Source organism: Eubalaena glacialis, chromosome 19, assembly GCF_028564815.1.
Source record: "Eubalaena glacialis isolate mEubGla1 chromosome 19, mEubGla1.1.hap2.+ XY, whole genome shotgun sequence".
NCBI lineage: Eukaryota > Metazoa > Chordata > Mammalia > Artiodactyla > Balaenidae > Eubalaena > Eubalaena glacialis.
This window is the reverse complement of record NC_083734.1, coordinates 58,313,109-58,329,642: the sequence shown is the minus strand read 5'-3', so window position 1 is coordinate 58,329,642 and position 16,534 is coordinate 58,313,109. Positions and strand designations below refer to the sequence as shown.

At 51.3% G+C, this 16,534-nt stretch overlaps 2 protein-coding genes across 10 annotated transcripts in view; one reads left to right on the top strand and one right to left on the bottom strand.

Annotated features, from left to right (window-relative positions):
- The window catches only part of SLC39A11 (solute carrier family 39 member 11), a 424,690-nt gene that overhangs the window by 387,210 nt on the left and 20,946 nt on the right, over nt 1-16,534 (bottom strand). The window lies entirely within an intron of this gene.
- SSTR2 (somatostatin receptor 2) lies at nt 13,562-14,788 on the top strand. Its single transcript, XM_061176066.1, has one exon. It carries the CDS (start codon nt 13,615-13,617, stop codon nt 14,722-14,724), a length of 1,110 nt encoding a protein of 369 aa, XP_061032049.1. The 5' UTR covers nt 13,562-13,614; the 3' UTR covers nt 14,725-14,788.

Here is a 16,534-nt window from a genome sequence, read left to right as displayed (position 1 = left end):
GAATGAAGGTCTGTACCTTTGTAGGAGGATCATGTTCAGATATAATCTTCAGAAGCATGACCACGTTGTCAATGCCCATTCTACATTTTGGGTTTGTTTCTTTGTGCCAATCACATCAGAACTGTACATCAAAGGGAGTATTGGCTATTTCTAGGGACCTCCCTGGTGGCGCAGTGGTTAAGAATCCACCTGCCAATGCAGGGGACACAGGTTCGAGCCCTGGTCGGGGAAGATCCCGCATGCCGCGGAGCAGCTAAGCCCATGCGCCACAACTACTGAGCCCGTGCTCCGCAACAAGAGAACCCACTGCAGTGAGAAGCCCACGCACTGCAACGAAGAGTAGCCCCTGCTCTCCTCAACTAGAGAAAGCCCGCGCGCAGCAACAAAGACCCAATGCAGCCAAAAATAAATAAATAAATAAATAACTTTTTTTAAAAAAGAGGAAGTATTGGCTATTTCTAAATAGTCTAACAAAAGTGCTCATATTGGAAAACTAAATATGCATGCAACATCGCTGTTGCCAAATCATTTTTGGAACTCCTCTTTGAAAATTCACTTTGGAGCCCAAAGCACAATGTTGAGAATAGACCCACTGGTGACAAATCATCTCTTAGGGCCGGGGCTGGTTCCTGGAACTAGTTGTAATCTGCTAAGTAGTTTCAAATTTATATACGCCATGTATACTTAGAATAGTTGTATATGAAAAAAAAAAACTTCTTTACGAGCTGTTTAAATGAGCTTATTATTGAAAGATCCCTAAAGTAAGTCGTACTGCAGAGTCCCACGGTGAGGCCAAGCCCTAGCTCCCCTGTCACCTGCTCTGTCTGGTGGGGTTAGGGCTCCGAAATGTGCTCACCTACCTCTACCAGGAGCAAAAACACCTTCTGAGCCGTGAATCTAATTATTCAAAAGGGTTCCATGTGCCAGCAGGCTGGAAACAAAACCCAGAAACTGTCACACTTCACAACCCCAAATAAAAGGGTCTTGCAAAAAAAAAAAAAAAAAAAAAGGGTCTTGCCAGGGAGAAAGATGGAGTGTCTGAAGTGGCACAGAGAAATTAATGTTTGGTAGCAGCCACGGGACAATCTGTCAGAGAAGAGATTTGGCTGCAGAAGGTGGGGGGAGGGGGGAGGGGGAGGAAGGGGGAGGAAGAGGAGGAGCCATTGGGGGCTGTCGGGGAGGGGGAAGGACACACAAATGACTTGCGGGGGATGGAACCCTCAGGGCTCCCTCCCCAGTCCAGCCATCTGCTCTGGGGCCTCAGGCACTGGGCAGGCACTGTGAAGCTTGGGACCAGCAAACAAAGCCAACAGGTCGGCTTCCCCACAAAGAAGAAGGAGAAGCGCCATTTGTCTCTCACTTTTGGGAAGTGGCCAGGCCCCATCCCCGGAGCCTCACCCGGCTCAACGTAGCCCCTCCTGGCGCTGCAGTTAAAACCAGTGACACAAATGAACTTATCTATGGAACAGAAACAGACCCGCAGACATAGAGAACAGACTTGTGGTTGCCAAGGGGGAGCGGGGGGTGGGGGGGGGGCAGGGGAGGGATGGAGTGGGAGTTTGGGATTGGCAGATGCAAACTATTACATATAGAATGGATAAACAACACGGTCCTACTGTAGAGAACAGGTAACTATATTCAGTATCCTGTGATAAACCAGAATGGAAAAGAATATGAAAAAGAATGTATCTATATGTATCACTGCATCACTTTGCTCTACAGTATAAATTAACACAACATTGTATCAATAAATCAACTATACTTCTATTAAAAAAAAAAAAACACAGTGTCAATGCCCGCAGGTCTTCACGGAGCCTCCTCCCACAGAAAGGAGGGACAATTTATCCTCTGCCTCAAGGAAACTTTTGCACCACCCAGCGCCAGCCTCTCCTGAGGCTCCCGCGTGTAGCCCGAGGACAGGTACTAGGCTCCCGAGAGCGCTCTTGCAGACCCTTCGCCAGCCCCGGCCGGCCGTACAACCTCCCCGGGCAGAATGTGCATCCGCCCTCAGTGCCTCCGCCCTCAGTGCCTCCGCATCTCACCCCAGACAAGGCTGCCAAAAGCTGCAGCGGCCTCACTCCCAGCAAGGCCGCCCAGCGGTATGGGGGCCGGGGGAAAGGGAGATCCTTGCCAGTGATGCCAGAGGAGATGCAGCTACCACAGGCAGGGGAGCCAGGAGAGGCTGCTTCTCCAGAGGATTTCAGAATCCGCAGCAAATCTGGGTTCCAGACACTGCGATCTTGTTTTCATTCTATCAGGGCTGCAGCCCAAACCCGACTGGCAGGAGGTGGTGGGGGGGGGGGAGGAGGAAAGAGAGAAAAGAACAGCCAAGGGATGGGGTTGGGGGCCCCATCCTGCAAGCCCTGGGGCCCAAGCTGGCAGAGGCCTGCTGGGGCGGTGAGTTCTGTGTGCTCACGCCACCCTGGGGCCAACAAAGGAACTGCAGCCTCTTTGGAAAGAGCATTTAAATCTAGCAACTGCAGTTACTGAATTAACTCCCGGCTTTTGCTTCGTGGGGGACGGAGGCCCTCGGGCATCTGAAATTCCTGATCCTAAGAGAGCGAGCTACGTACGAGATGCCTCTCCTCTCGGAATGAAGACCCCTCTGCCAACATCAGGCCGGCATCTCCACTTGGAGATCCTCTCCTGTGGGCTTGGGCCTCCCCCGAAGCCCTTTAAAATGTAAATATTCTATGTCCTGTGAAGGGTGAGCTAACGTTGTGGCCACTAACACAGGAAGAAAAGGACAAGGGGGATGTCCACAGTCAGAAGGAGTTCTCTGTGGGAAAAGGACACAGTGGGATTCCTCACACAGGTCCCCGGCTGCTGGGGACGCAGAGGAGCACAGACCCCAGGAGCGAACATGCCAGAAACAGGAGGCTGACCCAGCTCAGTGGTTCTCCAACTTGGCCAGGATGAAATCGGGCTCTGATCTTCCTTGACCTAAACACAAACAAAACCACTGAGACCCATTTACTGGTTCTGGCCCATCTGTGGGATCATGGCCCACCTCTCAGAAGCTGTGAAATACCCATGCCTACAAGAGAGAGAGCATCAGTAATGAGTACCTGCCAAAGGGCACCAAGGCGCTGCCCCCATGTCACCCGGGTACCCCTCGACGAGACGAGGGTGTTCGTTACTCAGTGGCGCTTTTCCTTATGAGGGAAAAACTCCGGTTCCATCTGCCTGTGAAGCAGATGCTCCCAGGCCCCATGCCTGCACCAATCCTGCCCAGCGCCCCCTCTACCAGTGACACAGGATTCCTGGAATTGTGGACTGCACTGTGAGTCCACAGCGGCCCCGGTAAAGAGGTGAGCTGCTTGCTGTCTGACCCAGGACAGACTTTTCCCCTCCCTGATCCAAAGTTCCTGCACCTCTAAAATGAGAAGGCTGGACTTCCCTAGTGGTGCAGTGGTTAAGAATCCGCCTGCTAATGCAGGGGACACGGGTTCGAGCCCTGGTCCGGGAAGATCCCACATGCCGCGGAGCAACTAAGCCCGTGAGCCACAACTACTGAAGCCTGTGCGCCTAGAGCCCGTGCTCCGCAACAAGAGAAGCCACTGCAATGAGAAGCCCGCGCACCGCAACGAAGGGTAGCCCCCCTCGCCGCAACTAGAGAAAGCCTGCGCGGAGCAACGAAGACCAAACGCAGCCAAAAATAAATAAATTTACAGAAAATAAAATGTTTAAAGTGAGAAGGTTTAACTAGCGGAGGTTCTCTGCTCTAGTTGACATTAAAGTCATCTGGGGAACTTTAAAACAAATGATCTGGTCTCCGTCCCAGGTCCATTATATCAGAATCGCTAAGGATGGATCTAGGGCATCTTTAGTTTTTAAAACTCCCCAGGTGATTCTGCTGTGCCACCTGGTCATGAAGCCCTGACCCCTTCTAGCTGCTCTCCGAGGGCCATCTGGCTTCCCTGAGTCTATAAATCTGACCCTAAAAGCAGCTCTTTCTTTCCCAGGAGAAGGCCTGCCCAGAGAGCAAGCTAACTAGGCAATTCAGCATGGAGGTGGGAGGGGACAGGTCACACAGCAGGAGAGCGCCAGACACATGTTACCTGGCTCGACCTGGAAGGGGGAGGAAAAAGGGTCCTAGAAAAGACTAGATGGTTGTCTGGGCCTCGGAGAACTTGGAAACAATCCAGAACTCATCAACAAACACCCTGAGGTTAGGGGATAAATGGAAAAGAGTTTAAAACAATTAAGGTATGCATAGTCCCTCCTCCACCTCGATCAGCCTCCGGGGGTGACTGGAGGAAGGAAGGACCCCCTTCTCCACCAAGCTGCTCTGCATAATCCTGCTGCAGGCATTGGTCGCTGTGTGGCCTTGAGCAAAGTACTTAACCTCTCTGTGCCTTGGTTGCTTCATTCACAAATGGGGAGAGTCATAATGGTGACAGGCTTCCTAGGGTTTCAGCAAGATTACATGAGTTAACATAAAGTGTCCACTACAGTGCCTGGCACGCAGTAAACACTCAACAAGTGTTCAAAATTACTCACAGGGAAGATTCCCCATGGCGAAATAAATTGGGAAAACACTGGGCTGAAGATAAATAGGTTTCTTCATGAAAAGACTTCTCAAAATAACAATATTAATAATAATAATGGTATGGACCTCAAAGGTTGAGAAGATTAAATGAAATGATGGATGTGCGGAAAGCTCAGTCCCCACCATGCACATAATGGGTCCTTAATAAACATTACCCGTGAGTGTTATTAACAAGCACGGGGGCGGGGAGGGGGGAGCTTTAAGAGAAGGAGAGGACATGCAGCGCTTCCCAGACTCATGCTCTTTTCCTACAGAGCATCTGGCAGAATCTGTGCAATAGGCAGCACGTGCTGGGAAAAACCCCAGAGGGGGATGGCCACGTGTTTTCCAACTATGTCGCCAAGGGGCTGAAAAAAAGGATCTAGGCCAGGGTGAGAGCTACAGGGATTTGGTTACCAGGAAAAGGATATGGATGGAAGAAAGTGCTGGGCCGGAGGGTGGGGAGAGCTGGGAACCCCCTCCTCCAGCTTTCCCACACTCATCGTGCAGGGTCGTGTCCCCATGGGAGGGGCAGGTGCCTGGGATCCAGAAGAGCTGATTCGACATGACTTTGCCACTCTCTAGCTGGGTGACCTTGGGCAAGTCACCAGGTCTCTCTGAGCCTGGTATCTATTTACCTGTATACTGATGGAACGTGGGCTATACACTTGAGCATTTCTAAGGTCCCTTCTCAATCCAGGATTCTATGTTGATGCGCAGTTCGGCCCCAGTGGGGGAGGGCAGAGAAAAAGGAACACTATCTAAACCATACTGTCTTCTAACCATGATCCCTGACTCTAGACTTATTAGGGGTGGTTTTCAGAGAGGTTCTGACGTCTGCTCACTCACTCAGCCATTGCATTCCCTACGGATTGAGGAATCTCATAGAAAAAAATGGTGAGTGTCCAGCCAAACTCCTACCTGCCAAGGGGTGGGGAAGAGAGACGGGATGAAAGGGCCCACGTTAACCCCTTCGGTATCTAAAGAGACTGTTCAACCCACCATGCCAAAAGGTCAGAGTTTTAAAAGAGTTCTGGTGACCATATGTCATATTTTCCAAACTAACCATCAGGACCCATGATGTCAGAAAGGGTTTTTCGTGCCACTGGGTACCAGATGCAGCCTCGGAGACGGGATGTGGAAGCTGACATCTCAGTTTTGGTAAAAGGCATGTGGTTTGTGGGTGACAAGAGACAGAACAGCTGAAAACAGGAGTATCCCAGGAAGTCCAGGTAACATGAGCAACACGCAGGGGACCGTCCCTTCCTCTGTACATCTGTACGTTCTCCACAACAGGAGCGCTGCCCTCCCCACCTCTATAGACGTGACGAGCCTCCTCCTTGGCATTCCCATGGAGACAGTAAAAACCACCCTGGACGTGTGGATGGGCACCCACCTCTCCCAACCGGGTCCAAGCCTCCTCCCAGGACTCTCCTGCTTTCCTCTAGGCTTAACTGCAAGACTTACTTCCACTAAACTGATTGCAGGGTCACGATTCCTCCCCCATTTAATTTATTACACCGCTAAGAGACACAATGACCTACGTGGGACTTCTGTATTCACATCAGAGCCCCTGGGCTGTGAACTTCTCACCAAAAGGTTGAACTCAGCAGCACCTCCCCATGTTACAGGCAGAGCACTGGCCCGGTCCCTGGTCCTGCTCCTGTTCTTAATTTCCTGCTGTCTATTGTCTCTCTGATAAGTGCTGAATGAGGGAAAGGTATTATTTAATTGCTTTAAAGGTATCAGACCAGCCAGGGTGGAGGTTATCTCCTCTCCAACCCTTCTATTTTCCTGGCTCAAGGTTGGGTTACTTAGTTACTCAGCAAACTGCAGAGGAAGGGGAGGCAGCCCCAACGGTGACAGTGCAGACTTCATTCGGCAGATGGAGGAGAAGTCGAAAGAATAGCCATCAGGACTCAAAGAGGGACCCGAACCTGAGGGTAGCCGCCAAGTGCAGGTGGCAGCAAAATCAAACAGCCCTCTCAAGGCATTCAAAGCCGGGAGAGGGAAGCCTCCCTTATCCGGACAAAATCAACAATTGTTCTAGATTACACAGTTCCTGCTGTCAAGGTCAAGGTTGTTCAGACCCCACTCACCGAGCCCTGCAGTGGAGACAGGCGTGCCTGAGCTGGATGGATCGGGCCAGTACTTCTTCTAGGCTGGACTCACCCCAGCTGCCTTATGGGGAGGCGGGGGAAGAGGAGGCTTCACAAGGAAAGGACAGCGAAGGGGGATTTCACTGGATCAGATCATCCGAGATAAAGAGCGTTGTTGGAGGAGGTCATGGAGAAGACATGACAGCCGGTTGACCTGAGAGCCGGACCAGGACAATCTGAGGCTTGGTGCCCCCTCCCCTGCCCTTGGAATGCACATTTCCTCGCTAGGAACCATCTCAAAGCCTTCAAAGCAATGTGTTGTCGAGACCATCCGGACTGAATACATGACTGAACCCCCTTAAGGCCTCTATATAAACGTCTAAGATTCTGGAGGGCGGGCGCAGAGATCTATGCATTTTGCAGCACCCAAGATAAGCCTCACGTGTGACTTTCCTGCTTCTTAAAACTGCCACCCACCAATCTTCAGTGGCTGCCTTTCTTCCGTCTCCTCTTGCCCTCCGTGTCCAGGGGAGGCAGTTTTGAATTTCACCTGGGAAACCCCTGAGGTTGCAACCAAGAAGCCTACTAATGGCCCCAGCTAGCTGCCTTGAAGGGAGATGGTTATTCAGCTGGTCCATCGGGGCAGTCTGTGTTTGCTGGTAGTACTTACATAAAACTAAAAAAAAAGCACTGTTCCATCAGGCTTACCCTGAGGGTTGGGAGGGGACGGGAAGGGGGACATTGAGAGCCACTGGTTCATTTCTTGCATAGGTTAGAAAACCGATTCTTTTTCAAAAAAATGACACAGGAGTTTGGCACCAACAGCTCAAGACCTTTGAAAACATAACATGGTTCCCGGGAAAGGGATTTGAGACTGGAATAGGCATTTCCTGGATCTTCCTTTTCTTCCCCTTTTCCTGGAAACCAGTTGGGTCATTGGTTTTTGTTGGGTTTTTTTTTTAAATTTTTTTAAAAATGTATTTATTTTTTGTTTATTTTTGGCTGCGTTGGGTCTTCGTTGCTGCGCGTGGGCTTTCTCTAGTTGCGGCAAGCGGGGGCTACTCTTCGTTGTGGTGCGCGGGCTTCTCATTGTGGTGGCTTCTCTTGTTGCGGAGCACAGGTTCTAGGCCCGCAGGCTTCAGTAGTTGTGGCGCACAGGCTCAGTAGTTGTGGCACGTGGGCTCAGTAGTTGTGGCTCACAGGCTCTAGAGCGCAGGCTCAGCAGTTGTGGCGCACGGGCTTAGTTGCTCCGCAGCATGTGGGATCTTCCTGGACTAGGGCTCGAACCCGTGTCCCCTGCATTGGCAGGCGGATTCTTAACCACTGCGCCACCAGGGAAGCCCTGGATCATTGGTTTTAAACTAGAAGTTGCAACAGGTGCTATTGCAGCAGCTCTGCCCCCCCGACCCGCCCCCCGAGCATGCAGGGTTCTCTTGAGCTCAATTCCACTCTGTCTCCTGGTACTATGACCACCCCTCCCTCTTCCAGCTGGTGGTGAGCAGGGGCACCCCTATTCTGTCGAGCTACCCGGATAACGATTCAAGCCCCATTAGGACTGACATCTCAGAAAGAGACACATTCCAATGATAACCCTTGATTTCCACCCTCGCGGTGGATACCCCAAGACACAGCCTGGCCCAGATAGAAACTAGCAGTTGATTGCTACCTTACCTGGTGGTTCCAACTTCCCAGGTCACTCACCCACCTCTAGGGCTCACCGCACCTGCTAACCAGCCTCCTGTAACTTTCACTGGTGGATTGCAAATCAGATAACAGCACAGTCAGAGCCAGCTCAGTCCACAGAGGAAAACTGTAGCTGGCGTTTGCTTTCTGTTTTCCCATCTTCTAATAAGGATGGTGAGTGTGTGTGTGTGTGTGTGTGTGTGTGTGTGTGTGTGTGTGTGTGTACTTGGAGGAGGGTGAGGAAGGAGAGGCTGCAGGACCAATTATGACATTAAACTTGGAACAGAAGCTGAATCATCACAGTCAAAAAATAAACAGCTCTACCTGTACGCGACACAACACCTACTTCATGCACGTTTGTATGCATTTGCTCCCTCACAGCAGGGAAGAGGAGGGGCTGTGCCGAGTCAGACCAGCAGGTGCCCACGGTCAAGGTTATGGTAGGGGACTGGCTGCACGGCCACTGCGTCTCCAAGCTGTGGAAAGCTGGGAGAGCTGGGATGAGACGCTCCCTTGCTGGGCCTCTGACTGCTCCCGCACCTGAATTTTGGAACCCGAGAGCGGGCTCACACCCTGTGCGGAGGGGCGTTGGTCACTGCATGGAGAAGGGCCTTCCCCGGACCCGTTTTCTCCCGCTCCTTCCCCTGGCCCTGCGCCCGGGGATGACCCACTGCTTTGCAAACTTGTCCGAATGCAGAGATGGCAGAGGTCGCGGAGCGAGTGTGGGTCGCCGGGCGCCACTCCAACTGCCTGGAATAGGCTGGGTGAAACAGAACAGACTGTGAAAGCGGACGGAAGACAGCGCGTGTCCCTGCCACGGGTCTTGGGGAGGCCGAAATCGCTCGACCCTTCGCGCCCCGCACGCGCGTCCTCCTCTACCCCCGGCGCCCGCGACCTCCGCCCGGAGCCCCCCCGCAGGATTCTCCGCGCGGCTCACCCCTGTCCGCCCACAGGACCGGGAGGGCGGAGCGAGCTGCCGTGACGTAATGGGGGGCGTGGGGAAATGAGCCGAGGGGCCCGCGCTCGGCACGGCCAGTCCAGGCGGCGCAGCCACCCGCGCGCGCGCTCCGTCACCGGCGCCCGGAGCCTCAGTCCGCGGCTCGGCGCCCGGGATCTGCGGGCCCAGCGGGCTCTCGGCGGTGCGACGCGCGAGCGGAGCGGGCAGCTCTGGACGCCGAGCGCCGGCCAAGCGGCTGCGCGTCCGGCTCGGTTGGGGACGGCCGCTGGGTGCCGGCGAGCCGACCTGGCGGATTGCAGCGGAAAAGCAAAGGTGAGCTGTGTGGGAGTGCGTGTGTGTGTGCGTGTGTATGTGTATGAGAGAGAGAGAGAGACAAGCACTTGGGCACCTGGGTGCATCTGCGCTGCATGGGGGGTGCGCGCGTCGGTGTGCCCGAGTGTAGGTCCCGGTGCGTGGTTCTCCACCCTCGTGTCTTCGGGGGTGATTTTGGTGGGAAGGAACGACAGCGGGTGTCCCGGCGTGAGTGGGGCGCCGTGGGTCGTGTGTGCTGGAACGGACGTGTCCGCACAGCTGCATGCTGGTGTGCGTGGCGTGCGCCCTTGTGCAGTCCTGGTCCCCCAGCCGAGTGTCCAGGTGGCAGCTTCGACGGCGACAGTTTCTCTCTCATCCGCCCGCAAAAGAGCCCGGACGCGAGGAGAGCGAGGCCGGTGGGGGACACCGGCGGGGCTCCTGCGGGCGCGCACCCGGGATCCGAGCCTGTGAGTGGGAGGCGGCGGAGCAGAAGAAAAAAGGGGTTTCTTCCTTGTTCTTTCTCGCCGGGCCTGGGACACGGATCCCTAGCGGTGTAGGGTCTGCTCCCCAGCGCCCTGGCAGAGAGAACAGGATGCCTAGGTTTGGAGAGACCGAATCTCTGAGTGGCCTGCGCCCGCGAGCCGCCGGCCAAATCCCCAAGCGGCTGTCGCCCGCTCCCAGCTGTCCCTGATGCTCCAGCCCCTCTCTGCCTTCAGAGACGAGGGTGCTGGCAGGACAATTTTTAATCTCCTCCTCCTGGAAATAGCAGGGAATCCTTCAGGAAACCCTTGGGTCTGACGGCCAGCGAGGTGGATGGCGCAGAGGAGGATTTTCTGTGCCCGCTTGGAGAGCCAGCTGGGCGGTCCGGAGTCTCACCTCTCCCCACTGCCTTTCGGCCAGCGCTGCCTCGGCTTCTCCTAGGCGCACCAGCACCTCGGTGGCCCGCACCTGGCTATTGAGTCTCCCCCCACCTGTGGGGCTCACGCTCCAGCCGCCCGGAGACCCACTGGGGTTTAGGAGGCCCGAGGGAAGTGGGGTGGGGCCTGAATGGAGGGAAGGATGCTGGGGAGAAGGGAAAACTGAAGCTGAGCAGGATTTAGGACCACCCCGGATGCGTGGTCCCCATCCCAACATTCTTAGGCTGGGAACCACAGCCCCTCTGGGAGGGAAGGGGATGCTCTAGCCCATTCTCACCCTCCTCTCCAACAGAGCTGGAGTCAGTCTCAGAGGAAACCAACAACCAGGCATTTCCAGTATCTAACAATTCTTAGGCTGGAAAAAATAAAGCAGAAAAACCAAACTTCCTGGTGCATTTAACCACAATCCAGCAACTAATGATGCCTGGCATTGGACTCCACTTTCACTGAGACACAAATGAAGCAAAGTCGCTCAGAGACCTTAGGCAGCTGACTTCGTTGTTGATGCAATAAGATTCACTGTGATTCAAACTCATTTCTTCTTTGGAGGAGGCTTCTCACTCCAGACTGGTTCCCCAGCTTACCATCTATGCCACCTTCACCAAGCTCTGAACTCTGTCTGTTGCTGCCTCTCTCAAAAGTGGAGAATGCTGCTTCTCAGCCTAATTTCAAAGAGAAAAAAAAAATGACCCTATGCAATTCCATCCCATTGTGTGAGACTCTAGCCGAAAAGGCAGAGTCAGGGCTGGAGGTCAGCATTCAACCAACCCACCCTCACCTGCCTGCATCATCACCCCTACCCCCAAAGCTCTACACAGGGCTTCTGCGGCCCAGAGGTCTTCAGTTTTACCCAGACATAGGAGTGTGACCTTGCACATCACATAGATGGGACCCTGGAAATGCTAGTGATTAATGTATACTCCAATACAGGCGCCTTAAATAAGATTCTGGGTCAGAAGAATTAAAGTAACTAACGAAACAGATAGAAATGATATTGGAAACAACCTATGTTAACCCAGGTATGCCAAAGATGGTTTCTTCACAGCTTCTGTTTTTAACAGCTGCCAGTTTATGCTTTTTACCCAGTGCAGACGTTGAATCCTGGGTCCCCAAAGCACTCTGCAGAAAGATCAGCCACAAAGCCCAGACCCCACTTTACAGGCAGTTGTGTAGTGGGGAAATGAGCACAGAAAGGATAAGCAATGCGCCTGGCAGTGCAGAATGAACCAGAGGCAAAGGTGGGCAAGCATCCTGAGGCATTTGTTGCTGGCTAAGTCCCCTATAACGCATCAGCAGTCTCTCCAAGGAGAAAGGAGCTATCTCCAGTCTTCACTCAGGCAGCAGGAAAAGCGCCCTGCTCAGAGGAAATGTGTCCGCCAAGTGAACTATTCCCGCGATGAGCTCAGCACATCACCCCTTTTCCAGCCTCCCTCTTCCCAGAATGACCTCTTACCTGCCCTGCTGGCTTCGTGCTTCATGTATTCAAGACCCAGCTCAAACATTCCTCATGTGAAGCCTCCTCTGAATCCCCCAGCAGAGAAATGCATTCTTAAATCCTTTGTTCATATCTCCATGCAATTCACACCCTGTAAGAGCTGGCATCCTTCCTGTCTCCCCTCCTAAGTTGTCACCCCCATATCTTGTTCACTCCTGTATCCCTGGTATCCAGAACAAAGAAGCACCCCAGTGATGTTTTCTGAATGACCGTAGATAAATCATTTAATTATGTGATGAGCTATTGTTCTATATCTTAGGCCAAGCCAATAGTGTTACAATTATTTTCTCAGCATGGAGGTAAAACAGGAGTCAGCTGCTTCAAACCAAAGCCCAGTTATCAGCCACTAGTTTTCCAATCCACTGAGCAGCAGCTGTGATGCTGTGAAAAGTGCAGAAGACTTGGGTGTCCTGTGTTCAAATCCCAGCTCCACCAATGAGGTACAAGGGAATGGGAACAAGTTCCTTAAACTCTCTAAGCCTCAGTTTCCTCATCTGTAAAATGGGGATAATTATCCCCACCTCACAGGATGGTTGGGAAGGTCAAGGGGACAGCGGATGTGAACGAGCGACATCCGTGCTTGGAATTCACTTCTGTGAATGAGCCTTCCTCCCTCACACCGGCTCCTGTTTTCATGCTTAATCAGGGGATCACAGGCAAATTCTCTGGGGTGTGAAAAGATAAGCATCCTGCCGAGGGACTTGGGAAAGGGCTCTCCGAGGCATGAGGAGGTCAAGCACGGAGTAACGAAAAACAAAAATGGAAGAAACAAAAATCAACTACAGCATACATTTGAAAAATAAAAGCAAGCCAGATCTTTATTTTTAATATTTAAGACTATACATTGGTTCATCGTGTAGGCAGCTTTCAATAAATTAGAAATAAGTAAAATGGTAGATGAAAAAGGGAGAAAAGATAAAATTTTTTAGAGTTCTGATGATGAAGCCAGCACAGTGCTGGGCATTTTCACCTCCACTGCATCACTTCGCCTTCATGACACCTCCACTGTAACAAATGAGAGTCAGGGCGGTTAAGTGCCGGGCACGGGGTCACGTGGGCTCCATGGGTGAACCCTAGGTTTTTTTCACCTCTAAAGTCTGGGATTTTTCCACGATGGGATTTTCACAATGGAAAGACTCCAAAGCAGTCGACAAGCCAACGTAGATTTCCTCAAGGGGAAAAGGCCAGGAATGCCGGCGTCAGACTCCTCTGAGGTCAGACCTCTCCAAGCTCTGCCTTTTTACAGTTCAGACCAGTTAGCTTCTTAGGAATCGCTGTGTTGCAGCCACTGCCAACTCCCATGTGTGCATCACCAAAGGTGACAAGATAAACTCTGATGACTTAACTCAAACCCTTTCCCCCACCAGTGGAAAAACAACTCAAAAAGCCTGCACGCTGATGGGAATGGGCTGGTAGGCTCACATTGATGTGAAAGATAACACACTTTCCAATTGAAGAGCATCTGAGAGGGCAAACCAGAAACACGGAAAGCTGGTGAGAACTTAAGTAGCCTCTGATTGATGAATCAATTTTCATTTTTTCCTTGCAGATGTCACAGTGGATCCTTTGCCTCCAGGACCCATGAAGGTGAGAATAAGATCTTTGGCTGGTTGGAACTAGCCTAAGACTGTCAGGCAGCCATGGATCTGGCATATGAACTACTCAATGGGACCCAACCTTGGCTTTCCTCTCCATTCGACCTCAATGGCTCCGTGGCTACAGCCAACATTTCAAACCAAACAGAGCCATACTATGACCTGACCAGCAATGCAGTCCTCACCTTCATATATTTTGTGGTCTGCATCGTTGGGTTGTGTGGCAACACACTTGTCATTTATGTCATCCTCCGCTATGCCAAGATGAAGACCATCACCAACATTTACATCCTCAACCTGGCCATCGCAGATGAACTCTTCATGCTGGGTCTGCCCTTCCTGGCCATGCAGGTGGCTCTGGTCCACTGGCCCTTTGGCAAGGCCATCTGCCGGGTGGTCATGACTGTGGATGGTATCAATCAGTTCACCAGCATCTTCTGCTTGACAGTCATGAGCATTGACCGATACCTGGCTGTGGTCCACCCCATCAAGTCGGCCAAGTGGAGGAGACCCCGGACAGCCAAGATGATCAACGTGGCTGTGTGGGGGGTCTCTCTGCTGGTCATCTTGCCTATCATGATATATGCTGGTCTTCGGAGCAACCAATGGGGGAGAAGCAGCTGCACCATCAACTGGCCAGGCGAATCTGGGGCATGGTACACAGGCTTCATCATCTACGCCTTCATCTTGGGGTTCCTGGTGCCCCTCACCATCATCTGTCTTTGCTACCTGTTCATTATCATCAAGGTGAAGTCCTCTGGAATCCGAGTGGGTTCCTCCAAGAGGAAAAAGTCTGAGAAGAAGGTCACCCGGATGGTGTCCATTGTGGTGGCTGTCTTCATTTTCTGCTGGCTCCCCTTCTACATCTTCAATGTCTCTTCAGTGTCTGTGGTCATCAGTCCCACCCCAGCCCTTAAGGGCATGTTTGACTTTGTGGTGGTCCTCACCTATGCTAACAGCTGTGCCAACCCTATCCTGTATGCCTTCTTGTCTGACAACTTCAAGAAGAGCTTCCAGAATGTCCTCTGCCTGGTCAAGGTGAGCGGCACAGACGACGGGGAACGAAGTGACAGTAAGCAGGACAAATCCCGGCTGAATGAGACCACGGAGACCCAGAGGACCCTCCTCAATGGAGACCTCCAGACCAGTATCTGAACTGCCTGAAAAATCAATCAATCAAACGCCAAGCTCTGCCAACCGGCCGTGTGCTCCCCACCCCACCCCCTTTCCCTCCCTCACCCATCAGCTGGCTTCTAGAATACGGAACTGCTCAGCACGAGTCCATACAGAGAATGGCGTTTGAGTCGGCTTGTCTGAGTGAATGATAATGTATTAAATTGATTACCTCCCCCTTAAAGTGAACATTTAAATGCAGGCAGACAATTCAGAGTCTGGAGAGGTGATCTTTGGAGACGCTGAAGTTCAACAAAAAGAGAAAATCCTATCTGTGTGTTTGTGTGTTTAAAACCCAATATGTAATCTTGTGGTCTTATATTTACACTTGCCTGTTCCTATCTAGTCCCTGTATAGTCATGACCTACGTTTCCTGAGTTCATGTACACAAGTAGCAAGTTCAAACGTGCATAGTATAGGTGGACGTTTATTTCAGTATGGTACCCGCAGGAATGGACTTACCATGAAGCCAATAAAGTTTAAGCTTCAGGGATCTCTCTTGCTTTGGCAATATGTTCACATGGCCATATGTTTTTGTAAAAAAAAAAAAAGTAAAAGTAAGATAGCTTTGGATTCTTTTCCTTAAAAAGGTCTTAAATTGTATAAGCTTCCAGCCTCACAAAACCTGCCTCTGCCCCTGGGTATTTGCTTCATTAACTTCAGGCAAGTTAGATCAAAGTAAAAAGGGAGAGGGAGAAGGTATTTGAGGACCCAGAACATAAATTCATGTGTTCTCTCTTCTTAGATATAATCAAAGAATTATTCATCTCTCCAAAAGGACTTAAAATGGTTGTGGTCATCGATCACCTATTTATCAAGACAAGGCCTGCTTTGTTATAAGATTGCATTTTTTTTCTTCTCAAATTGCTTTAATTTTTCTTAGGGAGCCGTGGAGGGGAGTGGGGTTGGGTGGAAATCACTAACATGAAAGGCAAAACATGGACCATAATTCTTGTAGGGAAACAGTTTTATTCTCCCCTCTGTGAAAATAAATGAATAAGAACGAAGCAAAATTACACCTTTACGAGAAACCATGAAACAGTTTTTTTTTTTTTAATGCCAGACATGGCTTTCCAATGAAAGAAAATGGAAATGTAATTCAACAACCCCTTAAAGCGGCTTTTTAAGAACTGGATACAAAGCTGGGCACTAAGAAAATCACAGTGCACGAGAAAGACCCGAGGACATTGTTCCTAAAACATCACCGTACGCAACAGCCAATAAATACGCAGCATGTAGGGATGTGTAGGTGTGAGCATTGGAGGGAGCCCCATCCCTCACAGGTGTGGCCATGCCACCTTGCTCACCCACAACAGACACACTAAACATCGACCTTTAATCCACGGATTCCCTGAGCTACTCCTCAAGCACTGTTACAGACGGGCACTTCACACCGTCAGTGACGTTTTTCTGTCCCTGAAATTGTAGATGGGCTTGTATACAAGCAATAAGAAAAGAGATGATGCCCATTTCATTGGCTGATCACAATTTCCAGAGTACAAAGAAATACACACTCGGGTGTTTGCAAGGATGCCATCGTCTCTAGGTTTGTATGAAAGCCTCACTCTTAGTGTCTCACGTATCAATTATACCATATTTAGGAGTGAGCTTGCCTCTTCCGGCTCCCTAAGCAAGGGCTGCCTGACAGAAAGACTAAGAGCTCCACCTGTGGCTATGGTGCTGCTTTTCTTCTATCTGCCTATGTAATTCATGCCACCTCATTCCCAAAAGCACTGTGGCCCAGAAAATATGTTCAGTAAATAATGAAAGATAAATCCATGCAAAAATAAAA